Genomic DNA, 27,226 nt, shown 5'->3' with positions numbered 1-27,226 from the left:
ATGATCCTAAGAACTGTCAAAACGTATGAAACAAAAAGCACTCAAAGAGCGTCTCCATCAGCTCTGAATCTGTTCATCATGCACATGAACTCAGACACTGTAAAGGAGCGTTGGCTCACCACACATTGTGACACAGGACTCAATTTCCAGTGGCATGGCTCATGGCCACATACTCATGTTGCAAAACCAGTGATGTTTATCAACGGGCAGGACCGATATCCTCCTGGCATGATTTTTATGCAGCTTACGGTACATTATGAAAAAGTTCTGTTAAATATTCCTGCAGTATTTTAGCTGAGCTGTAATTACAAATAATAAACGGAACAAATTATCAACATGTTCTCTAAATGCAACGTCTTGCAAAATGTCTTGTAGCAACTCTTCAAAGTCTGAAAATACTTGATTACTTTTCAGTTAACTGGAACAAAAATGGCTTAAGACCACTAGAACATGAAAACAACTTTTACTGTATGTTCTGATCTCACTGGGCTCTCTTTTGTCTTAAATCTCGTTTCATGAGAAACTGATCAAATCTGAGTTTGATTAAACCAGAACAAACACCTGCCCACGGGCTCAGAAATATGAGCTTAATTCAAAGGGAAAACAAGTTTCACACCCCGTTGACATGCTTGTCGTTTTATAGGCTCACTTCATTTCTTCAGAAAACAAGATTTCTTATGTTCAATTAGCATTTCAAGTAAATGCATCTTGATTAAAGGGTGTTTAGATACAAGACAAAAATAGTGAGGAAGACGTTCATTGTTTTGCAGTGCATGTGACATTTAATGCAATTCATATTTAAATAAAGATTCTCAACTCAGTTTTATTTATTTTGAGGAAGGGCAAATGAGACATTTGGAGACCTGCAGAAACAGTGCAATTAAACAGAGGTTTGTCTTTAACTCTTCTACCGAATGTCATTTATTGAGTAGGCTCATGCAATTTGTGTTTTGTCCATCCACATTTCTGTTAAGGGAACATAGTGAGCGTCCTGATTTTTGTGGTGCATTGTGGGATTTTTAGGGACTCTGTTCCAGAATTGTTGTGTGATTGAGAAAGCCCCTGAACACTGACCTAGGGAAGTGATTGAGACGCACACAGTAACAGAATACAGTATGTGGAATTACCCACTTTAATGGCATAATACAACACTTAAGCAGGTTAAATTGATTTTCCTTGAATGATTTATTTAGACTGTGTTAATTTCTTACATCTGAAAAGTGCTATTTGCTAAACGTCAAGGAAATACCTGAGTGTGAACCCATTTCTGAAAACAAAGCTTCTTGAAAGAAATATTTATTTTGATTCCTTCTCACCAGTAGTCCACCTGTCAGAAAATAATTGTAATGCATGAATTTTATTTTGCATGAAGAATGTTAACCACAACTGTATCAAACACAGCAATATCTAGACTGCTGTCACGATGCCAAACGAACTCCCGCACAGTCTGGAAGATTTCAAGAGCCTCCTTCACAAAACACCAGCAGAACCAATCTGTGAGTCCTTCTTAAACGATTACGTGAACTGCTGCGTCTGTTCAGTGCATCGATTTACGCAAGAATGGTTATTAATTACACACAGTTCTCCTTGTGGTTCATGAATGAGAGTGATTCGTGTGATTGAGTCCAGGGATCAAATGTATGATTACTTTGAAAGCACTTGATCAGTTAAACACTGTTTTAACTTGATACAACCAATTAAACTATGCATAAAGCTAAATCTACTACATCCATTTACGCTGTAACTTCAGTGAGATTTCCATCTGTCCAGATGATGAACCATTAGAAGTGGCGTCTTGTAATTTCTAGAATCTGAATTATTGTGAACTAAGCCTTTTAAAGCTGTTGCAAATCACTGACTCTTTCAATTTCACTGCGACAGCTTAAAGGACTTTTTCTTCTGAGACGGAGCTTATAACGAAGGTTTTTACACATGACGACGTTGGAGTGCGCATTACAGATTATGATGTCTGACAGAAACATGACTGACAGGAAGTACAGCCCCTCCAAATCCACCCTGTGCGGTACGAGAGCTGCTGTGAACCACAGTCATAGCTTCGCAGATCAACAGAGCTACATAGCAAGGCAGGAATCGCTGGGGTCTTACACACAAGTACTGCTGGGAAGGGGCTGAAGGATGGCTGCTGCTTTAGGATGTCGTGTCTACGTTTGCCCACCCGCTAAAAATAAATAACTCAAAGTGACATTATAAAAGCTAAAGGTGCTCTTAATGTGATCTGCATTTGTTAATGTATACATCTATTATAGCGTAACTGAAACTTGTTAAAAATATTCACAATCGATTCATACTTAATTCAGTGCAAACAAATATACATATAAGGCATGACTCAAGAGATCAGAAATAATTGGCAGTATGTGCACGTTCGCCGTGTTGTTAACATTTCATTTTTACACAAACATTGACTTTTGTAGTGGTATTCACAAAGTTGAGGAAGGCCGAAGACACCGGGATCGCAGAGAGCAGACGCTGGAGAAACGCACTGGTTTAAATCGTACAGTTTCAGAAGTGCTCAAAGTAACATCATGATGGGTATAAAACGGTAAAAGGTACAGTAAAACCTGGACATACAAGCTGGTAAAATACATCTAATAACTGAATGACTTTGGAGAGAAAAGGAAAGTGTCTGTCCCGATAGACTTTAGTCAGGACAGCGCTGGATTTAATTAGTGAGGAATCAGTAGACTGTAATGTTGTTTAACAACATACCGATTGTACAGCTGATTAAACGTCTTTCAGTAGACCAAAAACTTCATTAAACAGCTTTCAGATGATATGCGATCTGGGAGTGCATGCCATTATAAAGACTGTACGTTTAGCCTCATTTTGTGAAATTCAATATGTTGTCTATCCTGACTAAGGTCTATAATGATGCTCTGACCAGGAATATATCACCCATAAAAGAAAACTCATCATTTTCTCGCCCTCGTGTCATTCCAAATCCATGCCATTTTCTTCCATGGAGCACAAAATCACTGTGCTGCTTTTTCCATACAAAGGTTTACAGTGAGCAGAAGCTCTCAAAGTCCAAAATGAACACAAGAAGTCTACTTTTATGACACGTTTATGGTGCTTTTTCATCCTTTTTGAAGCCTGATGGACACTGGTCAGTAGATGCTAATAGTTAACGCTCTACGAAACGTCTTTTATCCTCTAGAGGTGATGTTTGGAACAACATGAGGGCGAGTACATTTTAATTTTGGGGTGAACTATTCCTTTAAAATAGCGGATACGATTTGCTAACAGCATTTAAGCAAAGTGGGTATAAAAATATAGGCATCTGAGACCCTGAATGACTGTTTTCTTCAAAGACCATGAGAGGTGTGACATAATCATTTTGAGCAAGACTATACTATTAGCCACTTCTACCCGCCTCGGCTGTGATTTATGTTTCTTTACACATTATATCAGTTGTTCTCAACTCCAGTCCTGGGACCAAATGCTCTGCACATTCTGTATGTTTCTCTTATCTGACACACTCTCCTAACGAGCTGATGATCTGAATCAGGTGCGTTATATAAGAGAGACATACACTCTTAAAAATAAAGGTGCTTAATGATGCCATAGAAGAACCTTTTTTGTCTAAATGGTTCCATAAAGAACCTTTCTGTTTCACAAAAGCTTCTTTGTGGCGAAAGAAGGTTCTTCAGATTATAGAGATGGTTCTTTAAAGAACCTTTGACTGAATGGTTCTTTGTGGAACCAAAAATGGTTCTTCTATGGCATTGCTGTGAAGAACCTACTAAGCACCTCTCGGTACAAAATGTGCAGAGCAGTGGGTCCCGAGGACTGGAGTTGAGAACTACTGCATTAAATAAGAGGGCCGTAAATGACACATGTAGCTGTGGAGCAGAAAGAAAGAGCGTTATAGCAGGGTTTCCTTGTGATGCCGCATTATGTGTTGGTTCTTTTCCGACGGCCGCCTGAAACCCTTCTTGCAATAGTCACACCTGTGCGGATAGTCTTTAGTGTGGATGGATATGACGTGCCGTTTGAAACCCGAAGCGTCCGTAGTGTTGTACTCGCAATATTGGCACTGATAGACCTTGCGACCACTGTGTGTCTTCATATGCTTTTTAAGTTCGTTCTGATGCCTGAATCCGCGCTTGCACCGCTTGCACTTAAACGGCAAGTCCTTGGTGTGAACGGACAGAATGTGGCGGCTCAGCGTGAAGGGGTCCGATGTCTTGAAATCGCAGTGCCTGCACTGGTGCACTTTATTCCCCTTGTGCGTTTCGGCGTGCTTCTTTAGTTCGGAGGGTCTGTGAAAGCCCTTCTCACACACGTCGCACTTGTGCGGGAAGTCTTTGGTGTGCACCGAGATGACGTGGCGCTTCAGGTCGCTGGAGTTGGTGCTTTTGTGTTCGCAGTGCGGACACTGGTGAGTCTTGTGGCCCTGGAAGATCTCCGTGTGCCTCTGGAGCTCCTTGTCGTCGGCGAAGGCCTGCGGGCAGTGGCCGCACTTGAAGGGCAGGTCGGTGCCATGTTTGCTCTTTATGTGAGTCTTTAAGTTGGACTGGTCGGCGCAGCGGAAGTCGCAGTGCTGGCAATGGTAGGGCTTCTCGCCCGTGTGCGTCCGCATGTGCTTCTTGAGCTCCGACGGATGCCGGAAGCCTTTAGCGCACTCAACGCAGACGTGCGCAAAGTTTTTGCTGTGCACCGCCAGCAGGTGGCGGTTGAGGAGGCCCTGCTCGGCCGTCTCGTACTCGCAGTACTTGCACTTGTGCAGCTTGGACTCCTTGTCGCGCAGGATGAGCTTGTTGGAGCTGAGCGGGCTGGCCTCGTGATAGCGCCGCGTGTACTCTGTGTACTCCGGGATCTTCTCGCTCTTGATGATCAGCTTGTGGCTCTCTAGGTGGTTGTGGAAACTCACCTTCTTGTTGGTGGTGAAGTCGCAGTCGGTGCACTGGTACTTCTTCTTGAACATGTGGTCCGGGTGATTCTTCATGTGGCGTTTCAGGAAACCCCGTGATTTGAACTTCTTGCCGCAGATGTGGCAGGGGTAGACGGTCAGGGGCTGCCCGTCGGGACCGATGATTACAGCTGAAACGGAAAGAGAGCATGCTGGACATAGACTTCTGTTGTGAGACAGGATACCCAACAAGAACAAGAACAAGAAAAACTTCCAAATTCCCTTTTAAACATCCACTTTTGAGGAGGCTTTATTACTAGACTTAGGGGGTCAACTTCACCATCAAAGGGGTCATCGGATACAAAATTCACTTTTACATGTTGTTTGAGCTGAAATGTGTGTTGGCAGTGTGTGTACACATCCACCCTATAGTGATAAAAATCCACCCAGTGTTTTTTTTTTTTTTCTTCTTTCATAAATACTCTAAGAACAAGCCGTTCTCAGATTCTTGGCTGTGTGACGTCACACAAACCCAAGCCCCTCCCACGATTGTTGATTGACACTGGTGTTTTAGCACAGACTGAGTGAGCGGTCATCAGTCCGCCATTGTTTCACCACCGGAGCAGATGTAGACAAGAATGTCTCAGATTAAGCGATTGAGGCGTTTTGTTGTTGGATGTATTGTTGGAGTGTTACTGTTTGTACAGCACTATGGTCAACGTTGTTGTTTCAGTGCTTTAGAAATAAACTTGAATTTGAAGTTGACTTCCTGTTTCTATGATATCACTCCCTCCTAAATACGCAGTGGGCTCAGATTGGTTAGCTGGCCCAGTGTATTGTGATTCGTTAACCGCGTATTGCACGTTGTCTGGAAACGTCACGCCCCTTACCATTACAGGCAATAGTCGCATGTACTCTGGGAGCGGGGTTTATGTTAATTGCAGGGTTTGTGATGTCACCAACCCGGGAAGTAGCTCGCTGTAGTCCCTACAAGTCGTAATTGTAGGCATTAAACAGTCTTTTATTTAAAATACAATATCTCTGTTTCTATTGAACTCTCAGCGCCGTAACTTGTTTATACTCAAACAGCAATATTACACACTAACTAAAGTTTAAAAAAGTGAAATTCACAATCAACCACCTTTACGGAAAGGAATTAAATTACAGGTAAACTTCATATAACAGAAGCAAAAATTCTGAAATGTATCATTACAAGTTTAAAAGTAAAACATTTACAATTTCCCACAACATGCAAGAATTTGATAGCAATTTTTGTTTCTGTGTGAGATGAACACAAAGTTTCAGTCTTCTAGGCGACAACAGATTGTTATGGAAATAAGGTTGTTATGCCTCAACTGTGTCTTACTGTGCTTGAACTGTTCAAGACTACTTTAAAATTTAAACTGGCAAAGCTTAAAAATGCATGAAAAAGAGAACTGTGCTAAAGATGATTAACCACAATGTGTTATGGGTTTAATGAGCGTTGAATTAATTCAGTTTATCGCGTCTATTATCATTCACTCCTGTATGAGACGCATAAGTAATATTCCTTTTTTTGTTTGTTTGTTTTTGAATAACTGCAGGCTTCCTAAAAACACATTTAAAAGGGAAAAAATAATACATCGTTATATCAATACTTGGGTTGCTAAGGGTTAAATTACAGTATTACTTGTTGTCAGCTCATGTTCTGCATTACGTACAACGGTAGTCTAAAAACAATGACAAAAAAAGTTATTTTGCTAGGTGACTTAAGTCAGAATAAAAAGTCAAACAGTGCAACTGAAACTCTGAAAGATGAACTAGCAGCAGATCATACCTGTCTGGCACTGGCGTGTCTCTCCTCTCCTCTTCTTCTTGATCTTTTGTTTAAGTGCTCGGCTTGTGCTGATGCTGTCAGTGATCTGCAGGTAGGGAGCGGCTGCACCATTCTTACTTTCAAGACTGCTTCCTGTGGAAAAGCCATGACTGGTAAGGGGTTTGGATCGGACATTTACACGCTATAAATGCACTAAAAGGAAAGGAGAATGTTTCTATAAATGTTAAGTTAGATGACCGATAATGAAGGAGAGCCAAAAATGAAAATTCTGTCATCAGGTATTGCAGGGTTTCCCATTTGTGAGTTTGCAAACCTAATAATTCAGAGGTAAAAACTTAAAATTAAAATATATAAATAGGATTCCAATAAATGGGTAGTTGACATATCAATGAGTCCTATGGTGTGACGGAAAATTGTAAAAAAAAAAAAAAACTAGCATTGAAGATAAACCTCTCTCATGCTATTTGTAACTAAGAATGAAGATACATTTTTCTCATGTTATTTCTATGCTAAGTTTTTTTTTTCTAAAGTTTTTGCTATGTCACACCATAGGACACCATTTTTATTTGTCAACTGCCCAAATACATCAAACTGCAAAAGGCTGTGATTCGGTCTAATGTGCTGCATTTCACTTTAAAGTAAAGCTACAAAGACAATGCAAACACTATTTCTGTTTGTTTGTTGTTGGGTTTTTTAGTCTAAAAGAGGCCTTGGTTGGTTTCTTGAAAAGACTGAAAGTGAACATCCTCAAAAGCCACTATTTTTTGTTAAATTATTGAAATTTTAAATGAAATATTTCCTTGATGTTCGTCAGGAATTTTGTCAAAAGGATTCGGCTGAAACCTAACCCTGAGCTATCATATGGCTTCACAAGACTTTGAAAATAGTCATGTTTGGAGTACCATACACTGAGTTCAACTAGAATTTTCAATTTTGGTGGACTATTCATATAAAGCAATTTCTATCTCTGCCTGCAATATAAATAAAGTGAAGGACCATAAGCTGTCGCCCAGGCAGCAGGAACAAAGGTCTTGTTAACCGGTGTGTCCTCCAGCTGCGCTTCAGTGATAGCAGGAGCTTCTTCCTCCCCAACTATGACCTCCATATACACCTGGTCAGTCATCTCTGAACAGTCTACATTCAGAACAGAGAACAGCATAAACATAACACATTTCTGATTTGCTGCACGCACCTGTTACTCTTCTTAAAGAGAGATGGAGAACTCACTGATATCCTCCTCTCCTTGGCTGACGTCCTTTACAGCCATGTAGACCATCTTCTCTCTGGGCAGCCTGCCTGAACCCGCTGGCTCCAGCACCGTGTGCCCGTTGTGAAAATCACTCTCTGCCACCACCTCTGTGCTACCTACAACACAATCCACACAGAGTCATTACCGTCACTTTGAGAGTCAAAAAAGCATATACGGGAAACACTAAATTAATACCCATCGCTCCTGACGATATATGGAGGTCTTATGAAGCGAAATGATCAGTATGTGCAAGAAACTGGACACTATTTACAACTTTATTACCTGTAATCCAGACTAAACTAATCACAACCGGTTTGTTTTAGTGAACTACTTGAACTAGTTCACCAAATCAAACTGGAGCGTCTAAAACCGTTTTCAGCGCAAGCAGCACAGATCTACAAGTTACTCAATCAAAACTCACTTTCAGACGCCTGACAGTCACTCCGACTGGAAATGAGACCAAATATGCTTTGACCAAAATGTTTATGATTCCTTGTGGTTTATATAAAATATTGAGCTAAAGAAAACTTACGCTTTATACACGTAAATGGCCCACGTTTCACATCATTATAGTGTGCTTAAATACTATGAGTATAACTGAGTATATGTGACGCCATTGCATGATTACGTAAATGAACTAGTGAATTGAACCAGTTTATTGAAACAACCTGTCTGAAAGAATCAGTTCATGCAAAAGAATAACATTTCCTCGTTTACCTGAAGCTCTGGATTACAGGCACGAGTAGCAGTATGGAATCTAGGGCTGAAACGTTTAGACGACATTATCGACAACGTCGACAATAAAAAATTCACAAATATTTTTGTTGTCAAGTAGTCGTTTGATCTCATTTGACCTAATGTAAGAGCCTGCAAAAATGCAGTTTGACCAGTGTGGCGCTGTAGTGCAAGACTGTAATTCAGCTCTCCTGGATAGAGAATAAGGCAAAGCGCTTCAAGGCAAACGCAGCCGAACCTGAAGCTGCTGAGCGGTGTTTGGATGAATATGTAAATATATGCTGCGCTTTGCTCTCAATAACAAAATAAACAACAAGACCTGTCAGCAGTTAAGAATGCATCTGATTATAGCGATGTGGGTGTTTGCACGAGCTCTGCAGTTCGGTACTCCACAATTTTTTTAAACAGTACTTTGTGCTTTAGATAGCCTTAAATCAAGCAGCTTTATAGTATTAAACATGCAAATCCAGAGTCAGTGTCACTTTCAGTTAGAATTACAACTTGATTTTCTGTTATAAAGCAGCTCTCCAGTGAGTTAGCTAATGATAAAATCTTTTTATTAGTGGGAAAAAAATATTCTTTAATGAAAATTAAATAATCAACAATTAGTCGATTAATCGTTCTAATAATCGTTAGATTAATCGATTATCAAAACAATCGTTTGTTGCAGTCTTAATGCAATCAGCTTGAGGCACAGATGTGAAATGTGTTCCTTACCTATTTCCACATCTTCATCTCCATCTGCCTTAAAGATGTAAACTTTAATGACCTCTGAGCTGAACTCATCCTCTTTCGAGCCATCGTCGTCCTGACCCACATCTGCGGTGATCTTTAAAGGTGCGTCTCCAATGTCTAGCTTTTCCCCAACCTCATCCACTGCAAAGAAGCCAAACATCAAACTCTGCTGTGGATCCAATCAATCCATCCCCACATATTTGAAGAAAGGCAGAACGAGTGAAGGAGACGCGCTGAATGAAAACACACATTGGGTGCTGATGCTGCCGTTACCCCGGTAACTCTGTAAACATCATTATATATTCTGATAAAAACATGACAAAAGCTTCAATGACTATAGTGAAAATGTGATAGCGTCACAAACCTAATGTACATACAATTTAATAGAACTACAAATAATTTCATACTTAGCTTATGTCTGAAGTAAAATTATTTAAAAACCTTGTGTACTTTCTGCATTCTGATAAATTAAATAATTGTGCTTGTAAATGTCTCCTTATATCCCCTTATTAAGCTAAATCACATCATTTGAATAATTTGCATCGTGCCCCTTAATACGGCAGCGGCTATTTGTACTAAGTGAAAATAGGATTTTTTGCTATTTATACTACTTGGTGCAAATAGTGGCAATTATCTGCACTTCAGTATTATATTACATTATAAAACAGTACGCAATAATAATGCATTGAGTGTAAACTATCATTTTAATTCATATTATTAAATGGATGCCACCTTATTGCAACCATAAAGCCCTCCCTACACCTACCCCATACTTTATTTCCAATTTTTGGGTTTTTTCCTTAATTCTTATTGAAAATAAATGCCTTTACGATGTGATATGAGATCTGAAAAGGCAAAAGGCGGGTTCGAACCCGGGTCTATCGCATCAAAAAGACCACGGCACACGCTTTACCATCTGTGCCACTAGAGCTGATGATTCATAGCTGTTTTGTTATAATGTTGACTATCACAAACACACACTGGAGGGTGGAGTTACTGTAAATAGCCTCTGCCAAGTTTTTTTTAAAGCTCTCCTAAATTTTTCAACTTAGAAACACATGTGCTGCTTGGGAAAAAGGTAAAGCGTCAAGCCCTGATCCATCAATCCATGTAACGGCAAACTCACAGGAAATCATGAGGTAGTCCTCTGAAGTGCTCTTCGCATCCTCCTCCTCCTCCTCCTCCTCCTCATCGTCTGCTTTAATGGTGACGTCAGACGGCATGGCGTCATGCGCCTGGATGACCGTCTCCGTGTCCGTCACCATCACCTCTGCAGACACCAGGTCGTGGTCCAGCGGGCTCTGATCGTGAGGAGACATGAGATCGGTCACAAACACCTGATCCGGCACAGTCTCCTCGATCAGGTCAGCGGTGCCGCCCAGAGCCTCTTGGATGGCCACCTCGTCCCCCAGGATGGACTCGGACATGATCACGCCCTCGGTGGTGATGACATCCTCGTGGCAGATGTCTGGCCCCTCCACCACCTCAGCCTCCAGGCCAGTCTCCAGCATGATGCCCTCGTCCGTCACCATCACGGCCTCCGGCACCGACACCACAATGTGCTCGCCGTCAATGTGGGCCAGGCCTCCCATCCCTGCGACTGCACAGAGGAACATATGTCTGGATGTACAGTCCAACCAAAAATTATTCAGACAACAGATTTAATTTGTGATGATTTATTTTACTAGTGGGTGCAGGACACTAGTTCATTTATGTAACTGAGGACAGCAAAATAAAGTGAACTGTGACATATAACACCCAAAAATGGTTCATAGAGTTGACTACCAGTCAAATTGATAAAAATTTGGGACCAAAAATGATTCAGACATTTTGACCTGATCATGTTTTGCTTGTGTTTTTTCTTTAATTGCTAATGTGACCCTTTTACACCACAGACTGAACAAAATGAAGCAGTGCTTGGTAATCGGTTGAGCTAAATTGGTTTTATCTAATTGGTTCTTAAATTTAACATCTGACAGCTATTCAACCAAATTCATTACATACCTTTCTATCAAAGTTTTTATCAACTTTATCAAGATTAATTTAATTAATTTGTTCTGACACAGTTTAACTGAGTCCTTGTCATATTTTATTACTAAACTATAACAAATAAACGGTGATAATGTGAGAAATGTTGGAGGTGCCTGAATACATTTTGGTTTGACTGTATGTGAGGCTTGAAAGTCTTTCAGTGCAGTGGTTGATAAATGTTGGGGTATTTCCTTCCATCAAAGGGATAGTTCACGCAAAAACACAAAAAGAGAAAGTTCTGTTATCATTTACTCACACTCATGTTGTTCCAAACCCATAAGACTTTGGTTAATCTTTGAAACACAAACCAAGATATTTCTAACTGAACATGAATGGTTTCTGTTTCTCTGTTGAAAGTCAAGGTTCCAAAACATAAACATAAGCAATCTCAAAAATTAATAAAGGTGTTTTCAAATGAATCTATATAAACTGAGCAGCTTAAACCACGTTATGTGAAGAGACATGATAGCTTTAGATGATGATTTGGTTACAAGGATATTAAATGGAGAGATAGAAACCTCTCAGGCAGAGATGCAAACTCAGAAAAACAAAAAACGTGCCACTAACGACTATTTTTATTTTGATTAATCTATCGACTAATTTATCGATTAATCAAAACGATTAATTTCTCACAAACAAAAAAAACAATTTTACTAAAGAATATTTTTTAAACCACATTTCTATGAAATCCTTTTTTAAAGCAAAAGTAAGTGCAACAGAGTGCAAGCAGCAAGTGTCCATCAATGATGCAATTATTATTACATAGTCATTAGTTTAATAAAAATTATTAAGTCATTAGTTTAAAGTCTCAAAAGCAAGAAATCATATGGTTTTATTGAACAAAACAAAACTTAAAATACATAATGTATTATAAACAATAGAGCTAATGTAGATTACGCATCACAACAAAGCCCTGCAGGAGGCGCCGACGGCCACATTACTGTTTAATATTGACCAAGCACCATTTAATTCAAACGTACTCTTAATCTTTAATATGTGTCCATTTCTTTAGGACAGAAATGCTACAGCTGCTGTAATTACATGAATATGTGGACATCAAACCGTGTTTGTGTAGATTTATAAATGATTTACCTCACAAATCTGATGAAATGGTGCATGTTGCGTTCCCAGATGAAGGTTATAATAAACCCAAACTCACAACAACATGCAGAGATGAGTTTGAGACGCTCCACATGATAACTGTTTCTGTGGCGCTACTGTGAATTTAACAGCCTTGGAAAATAGTCTAATAATGTGTTTTATGGATTCTCGTCCGTGAAATGCGCCACTTCCGGTATTTTGCCGGTTAGTCGACGCGAGCAAAATGAAGATTTTTAAAACGACGATTTTTAAAAATGGACTAGTCGACTAAAACCAACGAATCGCGACAGCCCTACATGAAAGTACACCTATAACCAGTAGATGGCAGCAGAAGATTACTCATGACCTCATTTCCCTGATTTAGTTCTTTTCACATGTTGTGCTTTTGGATTATTATAAAATGACTATTACATTTACATTTATTCATTTAGCTGACGCTTTTATCCAAAGCGACTTACAAGTGCTATATATGTCAGAGGTCGCACGCCTCTGGAGCAACTAGGGGTTAAGTGTCTTGCTCAGGGACACATTGGTGTCTCACAGTGGATTCGAACCCGGGTCTCTCACACCAAAGGCATGTGTCTTATCCACTGCGCCATCACCACCCCTTTTACAAACAATGTATCCAATCATAGCAAATCTTAGTCAATCAGCAATTTCAGGAGTGACTCGTGGAACAATTTAGCAGAGTCCCTCCTGTAATAAAACGCAATTGTTATTAAAAGAGGACCATCACTTGTAAATTATGACAATTTTCATTTTTGGGTGAGCTAGTGACGACCAGTTGTGTCAGGGCTCTACGCTTACTTTTCTTTTTAGGAGCGCTTGTCCTCCCAATTTAAAACATTTAGGAGCACCTTCAAATCAATAATCAAAAATGACCCTTCCCATTACGAGGTGATATTTGACTCAAAGTGATTTACAGGGAATTTAGTTTTTACCTTTGCAATGGCATTTTTCTAGCTTCATTAAAAAAAGTGCCATCTTTTATTTCAAATTCAAAATAATATATTAATAAGCTTTTTATAATTTCTAATTAAAACAACAGAATAAAAACAAGTAGAATAAGATACCAATGAAATGAAATCAGTATTTAAGGAATAAATGTGTACTACAGAGGTGGCACAGAAGAACACGAGTGGCTTGTAGGTGTATTTTCAGATGTTTAATGAGGCTCAGAGGTTGCAGAAGTGCAATTAAATTCATAAATTCATGTTGAGGTTAATGTTTTAAATATACAATTTTGAATGTAGAAATATTAAATGATTTAATAACAGAAAAGATACGTGAAAAATTAAACTAAAACCACCAGTAGGTGGTGGTATGTCACTGATTTGATCACTGAATCATTCATTTAATTGATTCGTTCGAACGGCTGATTCATTCAGGAATGAAGTACAGTAGAATGAATGTGTCATTGAATCATTGACTCACTAGATTCGTTTAAAAACGCAGTTCATTCATAAACGAAACACCGCTGTGTTTGAATGGAGATGCGCTGCGGTTTGGCTGAGACTTTGTTTGAAGCTATTTTCGTTGATGAAATAGAGCAAAATAAGGCAATAGTGTTGTAGTCAGACAATATGAAATGTTGTATTAAATCAATATCACATTTGAAAACTCCCTTAATAATCATTAAAAGCTGTCACTCATCTTAGTTCATCACGATCTCACCAAACTCCATTATAATCAACAAAGCTCCTTACACTGCACAATGAATCTCTTATTTACTCTCGGTTAGGGGTGGGCGATATGGGAAAAATATCATATCACGATTTTTTATAGAAATATCACGATTCACGATTTTTATCACGATTCTTTGTTAGTTTTACTATTTTGGTTTTACAAGTTGTCTGAGCATTACAGCCAAACTAGAAAGACAAAGATGCATGGCAGATATTTAGGCCAAAGTGGGTGAAGATAAAAAATCTTTGTCATTATTTTATTTTTCTTATTAACAAATAAGAACAAAGATACACATTACAAATACACATAATATACAAATAAAACAAACAGTGCTTTATTTCCAGGTACAATAGGTGTATTTAGCAGAGCATTCAATGAAATTGAATGAACAAATATAAAAATAAAACACTAGATAGACTGATTCCTAAAGCAACTGTATTAAAGTTTTTCAGTCAAGAATAGTGAGTGATTTTTCTCTTTGTGTTTTCTTGTTTTGTTAACGTTAAATGAATAGTTCCCCCACAAATTAATATTCTGTCATCTGTCTGTCAATTCTGTCATAATGTTGTATTTTTATATCATCATTTACTCAAAAGTTGTTTTAAACCGGAATGAGTTTCTTTCTTCTGCTGAACATTTATAAATGCTATTTTGAAGAAGGTGGAAAACCAAACAGTTGCTGGTCCTCAGTGACTTCCATAGGATTTTTCTTTCCTACTATCAAAGTCAATGTGGACCAGCAACTGTTTGGTTTTCCACTGAGTAAATAATGACAGAAATTCAATTTTAGGGTGATCTATCCCTTTAATGACAGTCGACAGCATGTTTAGTGTCCTGTCTCTTTAAGAGCTGCACACATCTAATATACAGACACGCATCTGTTTCTCTCTTAACTATTTACTTTCATTTTAGAGATAACCAACTCAGTCTGTATGTAAACCTTGTGTGTTTTGACAGTATTAGCGCAAAAGATAAGTTAGTTGAGTAATCAGGTGCTGTTAGACAGGCTTTTTAGCGCGCGTGCTTCAGGTGTATGCGCTCAGAACAAGCGCACGTCAGACCAGCGCGCGAATTAAACATTTAACCAGCAAGGCTTGTATGCAAATAATGTACTTTTGCGATCGCGAATAAGTGCAGTGTCCTGTCTGAGTAACTCTACTGCTGTATGTCGTGTTGTACAGTATATAGAGACGGCGGCGCCAGAACTGTATTTGACAATGTGCGCTGTAGCACGATACTACGATATTTCTTCAAAAGCAGATCGTGGAGACATTTTTATCGTCCACGATCAAACATCGTCATATCGCACACCCCTACTCTCGGTCTACGCTTTTTTTGTTATAATGAGAGAATACGTCTGTGATACATTACTCAACGCTGCAAAAACACGCAAGTACGTTAGAAACCTTTAAAGCTCCCTCAGCACAAACACAAATACACTGATCTGGTCAGTCCACTGGTGCTCCTAAATATTTGCTCATAGTCGCACGCAGTAGTTTTCAGTCGCAGATGTGACCGAAATGGTCTCACTCTAGAGCCCTGTATGTGTGCTTATTGTACACACAGCACCAGAGCAAAATGAAACGTACATAAAATTGCTGAAATCAAATGAACTGTTTATTTACATTCATCAAAATACAAGCTGTGCATGGCAGCTGGAAGTTGAAAAACTTTTAATTATGTTAAATCATAAACAAACAAACATAAAATCCGCATTCAGTGCAATGACTGAAAACTGACCAAGTATCGACTAATTAATTGACTCACTATTTTGGTGACGGTTCCTTACCAAAATCTGGCATTATCATTGTGTGGGGCATTTTTAAATCCTTGTGCAGCTCCAGGATCCCTCCACCTTGATCCATTATCTGTGACGGTTCCACAATACTGTAAAACACACAAAGAGTTACAAGCTGTGTGGTAAACATATATATATTATATATAGATTGATCGCAATTAATCGCATCCAAAATAAGTGTTTGTTTACATAATGTGTGTATACTGTGTATATTTATTATGTCTATATACACACACATACAGTATATATATTGAAAATATTTACATGTTCATATTCTTATATTTTATATTATATATAAAAACAAAATTTTTCTTAAATATATGCATGCATGTCTGTCTATTTATACATACATAAATATACACAGTATGCACACATTTATTATGTAAACAAACTTTTATTTTGGATAAAATATATATAACACATATATATACATATATATATATATATACATATATATATATATATATATATATATAATAATATATATATAAAACACCAAATGTCAGAAAACCTATCACAATTAATTAATATGAATATGCCTAATCATTAAACAATTCATTAATAATTAATCATCTCTTCCATTCAAAATATAGGCAGTGAGAGTAAACGCTTGTATTTCTATATAACAAACCTTCACATTTGACAGTAGTTCCCTTCACGTAAAAGCATCACAAACATTAAGCAAATCTGTGAATCTGGCATCTGGGAGGAAGGTGTCTGAAAGAAACAGAGAAAGAAACATTATGTGTATAATATTTTATGCAATTTACAGACTATATGAGGGAGATGTTTACTACAAATTCTTGTTTGGGTTTCCAAATATAAAATTTGGAGAGAAAAAAAATATCCTAAAACATAGATGAATGCATACAAGCAAGGCATCACATGAAATGTGGTTTATATATGTATAAATATATATATGTGAGAGTCATTTAGAAAGTTCAATGAATTCTTGCCATTACAACACTTTTATATAATAATATAACAATTCTGTGAGGGGATTTCCAACGTGACGTCATTCATCTCTATTTGAAAATAAGTCCATGAACGTAATATTTCAGAAAACGATTGTAGTGTCTGAGAAAGAGTGTGAAATCGCTGTCAGTGCTTTGATCAGTGATTATGACGATGATAAACTAGTCAAAGTATACCGGAGAATTTACGAGTCCTACTACGATAAAGGCATGACTCATGAATATTAATGTCATTACGTGCGCTTTCGCAGTACCACGCAACGTCAGAACGTTCTTATTAATATTCATGAGGCCAGCCTTCGCCATAGTACGCTTCGCAATTGAGCATAACCGATCCGTTCATGACAGAGTTTCATCGAAACTTAAGTTACTATCGTTGCATCGACTCGATACAATTAGAAACATACACAAAATACAATATTGGGTTTGTAAAATCCACTTTAATATACCCGAAGAAACCAGTTCATACGCAGTTAAAAGCTTGCGCAAATGCAGCCGCGTTACTGCGCCATCTTGCCCTCCGCCATTACACTACATGCTAAACGGCTAATAGCATTAGCTACCTAATGTGCCAACGCGTAAACGACTACAACACAACCCCGAATATAACACAAACACGACGCCCAGATGTACTTTCTGCGTTTACTTCGTACATGACTGATTTCTGCGCCAAAAGCGCTGTAGGGACTAGTTTAGGCGCGAGCGCTGGGCGCTTCCTCGCGCTTGAGGCCGACAGGGCCGCCGGCGACCGTTTCACAGACCTGCCGCACAAATCCAAAGCGCTTTACCTGCTCCGCGACTGCCTTCGGAGCGTTGAAGAGTTTCGGATCCCCGCGAATCTGTCGTGATTTATTATCGTTAATTTTCCAACGGTAGCACCACTGCGGCCTGTACATTGAGGATCCCCGAACGCTCTTTTCCAGGCCTGAGCCAATCACGCTGCTCGATTCGTTGCCTCGGCCAATCAGAGTACTCGTATCAATGCTTCAGCCAATCAGAATGCTCGTTGACAACAGCAGAGGGAAGGGCAGAGCGAACGCGCAGCACGCTTATACGTCACCTCATAGACAACATCGCGCTTTCTTCCGAAATAAGTTACAGTGCATTTATTAGCATTATATTGTATTTACACCTTCAAACAAAACATGTACTGCAAATGCATTTTGGCTACTTTTGATAACATAAAGCCGTGTGTGTTACTTGCCCTGCAGAGGAGTGAATAAGAAGCTCTTCTGTTTGGTTTATTGCTGAAATTGATTTATTGATTTTCTGAGGCACTCCATTATCATTGCATACTCAAATATTTCCAATTTTACTGTCTTAGTGCATATTTAAACCTCCACTATAGATTGAGTGAAAGCGTAGTAACTGAGGAACAGTGTTGCAGTAGCAATGCACCTGGCACATTAAAATAAAAATATTAAAAGTCTTCTCGGAGGTCAAGTTTTGTGAAAACTATTGCTGTGTTTATGTCTTGGCGATACAAAAAAACAGACAAATTTCTTGCTTTACAGAATACAACAATTCCTTCATCAAATTAAAAACACTCCCCACCCCCCACAAATAATCATATATCCTTCATTTCTAAAAATAGATAAACATGCAAAATCAACATCAGGTTACTCCACAGCATTTAGGAATCAAATCCCACACATTGTTTCACAAAAACAAGTATTACAGGACATCAAACCTTTTCATTATTCAACTTCTCATACTATTTTCATACTTCCCCATTCTCATGAAAATAAAAGTATATTGATATCTGAAAATCAAGCCAATATTACAATTTGTTGTAGTCTTTGAACACAAACTGTGTCTGATCCGTTGTTCCTCTCATTATGGAGGCTCTGGTTTTAGGGACTCAGAGTTGATTTTTCTCTGCCGTGTCTTTTGCAGCTTTTTGTGGATTTGGCTGTGAGGAAAACAGCTGAAGTTCTCAGGGCTTCAGTAACATCCCTCTTTCCAGGATTCATCAGCGATGGGAGCGCACGGTTTGGTCATTCCCAGTGATCTGCTACAGAGAGAGAAAGTAACCTTAGCTCCACAGAGCTTTCTCAATGGCTAGGACAGCAGTCTATCTGGGGTGCGTTTCCCAAAAGCATTGTTTATGGTCACAAGTTCAGTCATTACCAGCATAGTTCAACGATTCGGTGTTTCCCTGAAACCACAGTTCAAACGAACATTCGCAAACAGCATTGCAAACTTACGAGGTTAAACTATAGCTCAAGCTAAATATAAATGCATTTCAATCTATGTATTTTAGCATGTTCTCAATAAGCGCCTTTTTGAAGATTGTGCATATGCAGAAATACTTATAGAACCCTGCAATTAATGAAACATCAAATAAAGCAAAATGACAGGGAACAAAAAAATAGTAGATTAGTCATCAGGTGTCATGTTCAATACAGCAGCATCTCAGAGATCTCTTAATTAGTTAACTAGCAGAAGTTATTACGCCATTAACAATAGCCCTATATTGTTGAAGTGATGTGGTTGAAACGACGGAGATGTGACCGTGTTTGGGAAGTCTGACAGTAATCTAATGTTAACCCAGAGAAATGTGTGCTATTCAGTGTCTGTGGAGCGTGGAAGCTGAACAGTAGTGCTCACTGCAGGACAGATGGAGGTACGGTGAGCTCACTTGCTCTTAAAATACTCCCTCATTTTTGGTCATACAGATAAGCAGGGGTTAAAGCAAAAAAATAAATCCTGAGCCTGAACGTTTTTCCGGGGGTGGCGGAGGGTTGGTGGGCAGCACATGCAAAGCATGCAATGACTGTTGCAACTTAAACATTTGAAAGAATACTACGACACAGTTATTGCTATATTATTCACTTGGAAAATTATGAGCTATATCACCGCTTATCGACACTAGGGGTCTGACAAAACACTTCAGATACTTGCTTCACTAGAATGAGACAATATTGTAATACTATTTTTAAGAAATTTTCAATAAAATATGTGTCTTTTAATTACCAAGTCAAACAATGCAGTTGTAATTTGATATATTTTAACTAATCTAGGGCTAATGATTATTTTGACAACTGAGTAATCTGATATTTTTAGTAACACAAACAGGCTTTAGAATGACTTTACTATTTATATATAAACTAACGATGAGGCAATAATAATTGGCTCAAATAAAATATCAAAACCAAGTAACTGCATGGTTTTATTGAACAACACTTAAAATACATAAATTAATATGCCTATACATAATGTTAACATAACCAATTTAATTAAATTATGTATTATAACAAATACCTGCATAGGGCGCTAATGGCCGGTTATGTTTCACTTTACAGCGTGATTAAAGATGTTTAAATCCATTAAATTAATATTGTGCCACATGCAAATTTTATTCTCCTGTGTTGGCAAAGGTTTATAAATGATATACATTACAGATCTAGTGAGATGATGCCCCCTGTTTTCCCAGATGAGCTTTAAGCTATTTAAATTCACAGCATATGCAGAGGAAGAGTTTAGCCCCTTTCACTCATACAGTCTTTACTCGTAAATTAATTGGTAGGCGAACTCATGGACTCGAAAGTGATATCAACAAGATTTTTTAAATATAGGATTTTCCTTTTTTTTTTCACAGCCGGAGATCCGGCACGGTGCCGGAAAACTTTAAGCCCTGGATAAGAGTAATACATCTTTCGAATCTGTAAAGACTTTACGTTTATTTGTGTGCACTCACGATAATAACAAAACATTGCGCTTTTGTGAAATAATGAAAGCAAACAGGATGCGCTTTCTGCAGTCTCTGCGAACTTGAGCGTGAAACTCTGTGTATTCTTTGCCTTACAGACATAAAAAATATATCTATAGAGAGTGAAATAGCTACTTTCAAATGAACCAATTCAAATGGAAAACAAATATTGCCAGATTATGTAATCCATATGAAACATGCATACAACAGCATCCACTGCGGAGATGACGAGTCGGTGTCGCAGACTTAATCTCTCAAACCGAAAACAAACAGATAGCGCTAGTTTATCAAAATATTAAAATGTTAATGCAGTCTCCTTACGGTTTTTGACTGACACATTCATAATCATTACTTCTGCCGGTGCGCTGTGGCAAGCTTTATGCATGTGCTTCATCGCTTATTAGAGGCTCATAATAATTATTTAAATGGTTTATTAATAAACGTGCGATTAGTCGACTAATGCTTAAATGAACGACCAGAAAAATCCTTAGTCAAGGACAGCCCTACTGTACGGGAAACGCACCCTGGCTGATCTTGACTGACCTCCTGGGCGTCTGTGGAAGTCTGCCTCTGGACGAAGGTGAAGCGGGCGTCAAGCCTCTTCCTGGTGTTTGCCGAGTCACAGCAGCGGTCCTGGAGCCGGAGTATGACGCCCCATTGTTGGGACCGGGCGACTGCACCCTCCTCATCCCTCCCTGGGCACTCGCTGGCCCTTTGGCCTGCTGTCGCAGCGCAGACATAGAGCTGACGGGGCTCAGGGCTTTTATGGGAGTCCGCAGATAGAGAGGGGACTGGCCATCAGCCCTCATCCTCGCAGATGATACACCTACAATCACAAACACTCCTCTGAAATCCACAGAAATTATACTAACATTGAAAATATACAAGATGATGCGTTTTACCCAACAGTCTAAATTTTACAAAAAAAATGTAAGGCTTTCACACTGACAAAAATCCAAGAAACAGGTTCATAACTGTAGTGACAGAATCACAAGCCATTATCCTGCCCAGGCAAGCAGAAACATGGCCCTTATTTTTAAAGACGTGTGCAGAACAATCTTAAATGAGTTTACAAAATGCTCCTAAAAATTATTTAGAAAATGGCCTTGTGCATAAAAAATGTTCCTGAATGCATCCCTTTTTTGCAGCTTAACATATTCAAGTGCATCCATCTACAGAACACCCACAAAAATCCCTCATGGTTCAGAAGTATAGCACTGGGCAAGAAAACCAAGAGACACAAAATTATGGAAAATGCGTGCGCGCGCGCGCGTGCGTGTATGTGTGTGTGTGTGTGTGTGAGTGAGTGAGAGAGAGAGTTTCCAGGAATTCACAAACATGATCTAATTCAGTGATGCAATTATGACAAAGCAGTTAATATGATTTGTGCCTTTAATAAATGCATATTTAACATGATTTTGTAAACAAATTTCAATGTTCACTTATTTTAATTTACTGGTATGAGCGCAAAAAGTCTGTACAAGTTTTCTTCAGTTGACCTTCACATAAGAACATTTTCACATCAGTTTTTCCCTTAATAAACCCTGATCTGTTCCTCACTTTTGACCGGCACCGTTGGAGGGAAACGTTGAGCTGGAAGATGTCTTGGTTGTGGTGAAATACTCAAGAAAAGCTGGATGCTATCTGATGAACAAGCTTCTGTCCAAGGCAACAGTCTCAAAGCGAGTGACTGAAGACATTATTCCCTGAGGGAAAACCTTGGGCGACCTCCAGGAGAGACTGGTGTGTGTAAAAGATCTTATTCTCCGCACTCACAAGAGGGCACTCAATTAGGCTAGGAAACCTGATAACACGCAGCAGCCCCAGGATATCCAGAGAGAAGAGCAGGATGAAAGACTCAACACAAGATGGACTCTTCTTAGGGTGCACTGAAGAGATCAGAGCCTAAACATTGAGCACAATAACACTGCAATGGCACTCTTGTTTGGTTCTAAACCAAACTCCCAAAGGACACGAGATGGCTGTAGGCTGAAACTAACCCAGTCACATAACTATTAGTAATAGAGATGAAGTCAAACTACACCTCTGATATTGAGTGCCACAGGGATTATGTAGACAAATATCTGGAAATGAGCTTAGCTTCTGCTTCCATTGTACTTAAGTCCGTGGGTTTTTGGTTAAATGCCTAAATCAAGGTCTGTGAACACAAGCTCAAGATTCTTTTGCGTTTTATTTTATGACAAAGATACACCAGTAAATACCCCTAGTGATTTTTTTTTAAAGCTTTTACTTGTCTAAACAACAACAGACAACCGCGCATTGACAAACGCTTGTGTGAGAGTTATAAGAGAATGAGTACTAAGACATTTTGATCGTTTATAACTTCTGGAGAAAAACAGAGCAGACGCTGGAGAAAGACGACGCTTTCTAAAGCGTATGTGTTGACCGCCTGCATTCACCTCAAATGGGCTATACTTTGAAAGGCTACGTGTACGGCTGTGTGCGTACACGTGTAAAAAAAAAAAAAAAACTTATACTTGAGCCTTAATGCTGGTGACACTGAAGTCACGTGACTCTGGATTTCTTTTATAGCCTACATTTAGCATTTTTACTTCTGGCAATTGTTCTTAGGCTTTAAAATACAAAGAAGTTGTGCTCATTTGTGAATAGGGCTGGGTAAAAAAATATTTTTTAATTGATTTTAATTGATTATTTTTACGAAACAATATTGATTCATAAATAGTAGTAGTCTAGCCTGCTTATAGTTAATGAACGGAACATTGTAGCGCAATAAATTGCATTTTAATTCGCAAAGCTTTATGATTTGTTACTTTTGATAAGAAAAAGTCTCAGATTTCACATTCTTACCATTTTATTACAGTATTCAAACAAATGCTGTTTTGGTGCTAATTAATGTGGAGTGGCCGATCGCTGTAGCGCCTCAGTTAAAGAAGTGCAACATGAACTCATCATCTCTTTAATGCAGTTACAGTGCAAAATAAACATGAATGAATATCTGAAGGTATGATTTAAAAAAGACTACAACTTGCTGAAATCCGTATCCTGTCTCATGTAATTGCTCAATCAGCGTTTCAACTTCGGAAAGATGTCAATATAACGGCTTGTAAACAATATAAAAAAACATTCAGTGACCATAAACTCGTTAGTAAGATAGAGAAATTACCTCTAGAGAACAGCATTTTGCTAAATATATATATAAATTGTAATTTTGACTGTACTTCAATGTTTAATTTAAGTTTGAATAAATCTGTCATGTTTTTATGACAGCCACCACTTAAATGTTTAAACAAATTTGAGTAGAAATATAATTATGTAATATGTTTATTATTATAAAAAACTTCACTGAATGTAATTTAAGTATTTGTATATAAACAAGCACATTACCAACAGACTCTCGTGTATATTTTACAACATTAATAGATTTCTCTCCTTGTACCTGACATATCCAGAATAATCTACATTGAATTGAAATGAACAGAAAATCAAATTGAATCATGAAATGTCTGTCAAAACCATCCCTATTTGTGAAGATTAAGCTGAATATTTGAGAATCATACATTTTTGTTTATATTTTTCTTATTTTCTACAATAATCCAGCAGCCCATGGAAAAATCCTTTTGGTTTTTGTTGAGGGAACCAAGATGATGCTAGTCTAAGTCTCCACCATGGATGGCTTGCTGAACGTTTGACGAGTAAGGCACACAAAATGGGAAACACTTTAGGAGTTTCAAAGTCGTCATCTGATGGGATGAATTCTACAGGATTTCTAGGAGATGCGTGTCACGTTCTTTAATGGTCCACCTGGAAATAAAACAATTGTGACGCCAAACCCCCCCTCACAGAAGAAGAAAGCCGTCAATGTTTACAACTGTGACAATGAGCTAAACACTGGATTTTCAGAAGTATGTGAACTTCACGGCAAAGATTGTTTGAAGACAAACAGAAGACAATGTTATTGTAGGGACATGGACTTTACATTTTCATACCCCAAAACATGACGCTGAACAAAATTGTGATTGGCTGTGACATGTCTGTCAGACGGCCTCTTAGGCCAATGAAAGCTGAGATTGAGTCCAGACCTTCTGCTGACAATCTGAATGTCCAGCAACAAACGACTTGTGTGACAGTGATGCTAACTTCAATAATCCATCATTGCTGCAGGCTCTATTAATGACATGCTATAGTGACTCAAACTGCCACTACCGGTTAAACAGGTTTTAGGAACAGACTAACAGCGTGAGAGAGAGAGAGAAAGGATGGGACGGGAGGAGAAACTGACCTAGCAGTGTATTGTCAGTTCAACAATGGTTTAGAGTGAGGGAGTGATCACACAGAAACCAGACACACACACACCTGTGCATGGGGTTGTGGACGCTGGTGATCTTGAGAGAGTGTTAAAGGGATAGTTCCCCCAAAAATTAAGATTCTGTCATCAATTACTCTCCCTCATGAATAAATAATCTTTCCATTGATGTATGGTTTGTTATGATCGGATAATATTTGTCTGAGATACAACTATTTGAAAATCTGGAATCTGAGGGAGCAAAAAAATCTAAATATTGAGAAAATCTCCTTTAAAGTTGTTCAAATGAAGCTCTTAGCAATGCATATTACTCATCAAAAATTAAGTTGATATATTTACTGTAGAAAATGTACAAAAAAAAAAATCTTCATGGAACATGATCTTTACTTAATATCCTAATGATTTTTGGCATAAAAGAAAAATCTATCATTTTGAGCCATACAATGTATTGTTGGCTATTGCTATAAATATACCTGTGCTACTGATGACTGCTTTTGTGCTGCAGGATCACATATATCTTAATCTGTTTTCAGAACATGAAGGTCTTACGGGTTTGGAACGACACAAGGTGCGAGTAATTAATGACAGAATTTAAATTTTTGGGTGATGGTCCTGAGAACTGAAGAGGGCTGAAGGAGCGGGGTACCAACCTGTGGGGGACTGGGGCAGACGGGACGTGCGGTTGCCTGAGCTCTGTAAGTTAGCCTCCATGCTGCGGCTGTTTCTGACTGCCTCCAGAGACTTCAGGCTGCTGCGCGGGGTCAGGTTAGGCATGCTGTGCCTGAGCTCCTCTGAAACCACACACACGGCCTGCTTAACACACTCACAACACTCATGCAGAGTCCTCTCCACATGAGTGCAATCAGCATTAAAGCGGTCGCATCATGCAAGGTCCACTTATAAGGTTTATCCTGAATTAAACAGAAAGTTTTTTTGTTTTCGGAGCCTTTATGACTTCTGAACTCTTCATATGTGACATTAGTAACAGTGCTTTGTTGCGAGCTGCAGCGTTGCTGTCAGATCCAACACAGTCGTCAACAGCATCTTCACAAAGAAATGTGCCACTGTATGTGTCAAGACCAGACTGAAGTGATTCGGTTACATTTTATCATTAGTTCTTCTGGTATTTAGTAGGGGTGTAACGGTACACGTATTCGTACCGAAAATCTTCAATACGGGTCTTTCGGTTACACACGTGTACCGAACAAATAGCGTAGCTTTAACCACAGCAAAAGTGGAAATTCATTGGAAACTTTCAGTTTTTTATAAATTGTTACTTTTGATAAGAAACAAAGTCTAATCTTTCAAATTCAAACAATAAGTTTGATGTGGCGAGACAGATCGCTGTATAAACGTCTCAGTCCCAACAGCAGCGTGATCATCACTTCATCTTTACTACTAGGGCTGTGCAATTAATCGAAATACGGTTTTGATTTTCGATTTCGGCCTCTGACGATTATGAAAATACAATAAATCAAGATAAAATGATTATGGCGCCCCATTTCGCCCGGTGCGCTTTCACTCCTCCATAAAAGCCCAATTTCAGGTGTAAATCAAGAAACTTAAAAACGTGATTTTTGCAAAATGGGACATGCTTGATTTATTAAAGTTGATTAGATTTATTCATGTTTTTAAAAGCGCAAACTTGCGTTGCTCCTCAGGAGGATTACTGTGCATGCGCTCAGAGACTGTACACAACACAGACGTGTAAAGTCAACTTTTAGCTTAAGGTATGAGCCTAAACGGTCAAATACACGCAAAATGTGTCAAAATGCGGTGCTTAGTGATTATTCACATAAACTAGAGCTGCACGATAAATCACATGCAATTGTCATGCGCATCTCGTCAGCAAAGCCGGTTCTGTGATTAAATCCTTCGATTAGGAGCGATATTGCGTAGCTTGTCAGCGATCTACGGCTCCGTATAGTAAAAGCCGCTCCATCTGAAAGCAGATGATAGAGATTAACTACTAATCACAGAACCGGCTTTACTGACGAGATGCACATGACAATCGCATACGATTTATCGTGCAAGCCGAACGTAAACCCTTGTTGGTTATGTAATAATTAAACGTAAACAGCTGAGAATGAACACGTGAAGGCCCGTTCACACCAAGGGTGATAACTATAAAGATAACGATTATGATATAGTTCGAAAAATCGCTCTCAATATTAAAAAATAGCAAATTTCACAACACCACTAACGATAAAGGCACCGAGAAACGATATCGTTGG

General features: G+C 38.7%; 2 protein-coding genes across 3 annotated transcripts in view; both read right to left on the bottom strand.

Moving 5' to 3' along the window:
• Nucleotides 1-1,109: 1,109 nt before the first annotated feature.
• LOC306853637 (zinc finger protein 711) lies at nt 1,110-17,945 on the bottom strand. The gene is made up of 9 exons (XM_079391192.1): nt 17,784-17,945; nt 16,653-16,738; nt 16,013-16,110; nt 10,532-11,005; nt 9,388-9,546; nt 7,914-8,051; nt 7,683-7,820; nt 6,687-6,818; nt 1,110-5,061 (listed from the first exon to the last, which is right to left on the bottom strand). Exons 3-9 carry the CDS (start codon nt 16,086-16,088, stop codon nt 3,884-3,886), a joined length of 2,295 nt encoding a protein of 764 aa, XP_079247318.1. The 5' UTR covers nt 16,089-16,110; nt 16,653-16,738; nt 17,784-17,945; the 3' UTR covers nt 1,110-3,883.
• A 288-nt stretch (nt 17,946-18,233) lies between these two features.
• The window catches only part of LOC306852838 (SLAIN motif-containing protein-like), a 30,634-nt gene continuing 21,641 nt past the window's right edge, over nt 18,234-27,226 (bottom strand). Inside the window, exons 7-9 of one of the 2 annotated variants that reach the window (XM_079389945.1) lie at nt 25,643-25,783; nt 21,231-21,533; nt 18,234-19,009 (exon numbers count right to left, since the gene is read on the bottom strand). In XM_079389945.1, the coding sequence (XP_079246071.1) occupies nt 18,993-19,009; nt 21,231-21,533; nt 25,643-25,783 (461 nt within the window). In that variant the 3' untranslated portion in view covers nt 18,234-18,992. The remainder of the gene's footprint in view (nt 19,010-21,230; nt 21,534-25,642; nt 25,784-27,226) is intronic. The other variant, XM_079389944.1, reaches the window with a different exon arrangement.

The sequence above is a fragment of the Barbus barbus genome (assembly GCF_936440315.1).
Source record: "Barbus barbus genome assembly, chromosome: 33".
Classification (NCBI taxonomy): domain Eukaryota; kingdom Metazoa; phylum Chordata; class Actinopteri; order Cypriniformes; family Cyprinidae; genus Barbus; species Barbus barbus.
This window is presented reverse-complemented; position numbering and strand designations above follow the sequence as displayed.

Coding starts and splice junctions, on each gene's coding strand:
- LOC306853637 (XM_079391192.1), bottom strand. CDS start 16,088: ATGGATCAAGGTGGAGGGATCCTGGAGCTGCACAAGGATTTAAAAATG. Junction 11,006..16,012: donor AATGATAATGCCAGATTTTG/GTAAGGAACCGT, acceptor TCCTCTGTGCAG/TCGCAGGGATGGGAGGCCTG. Junction 5,062..6,686: donor GACACGCCAGTGCCAGACAG/GTATGATCTGCT, acceptor TTTCCGTTTCAG/CTGTAATCATCGGTCCCGAC.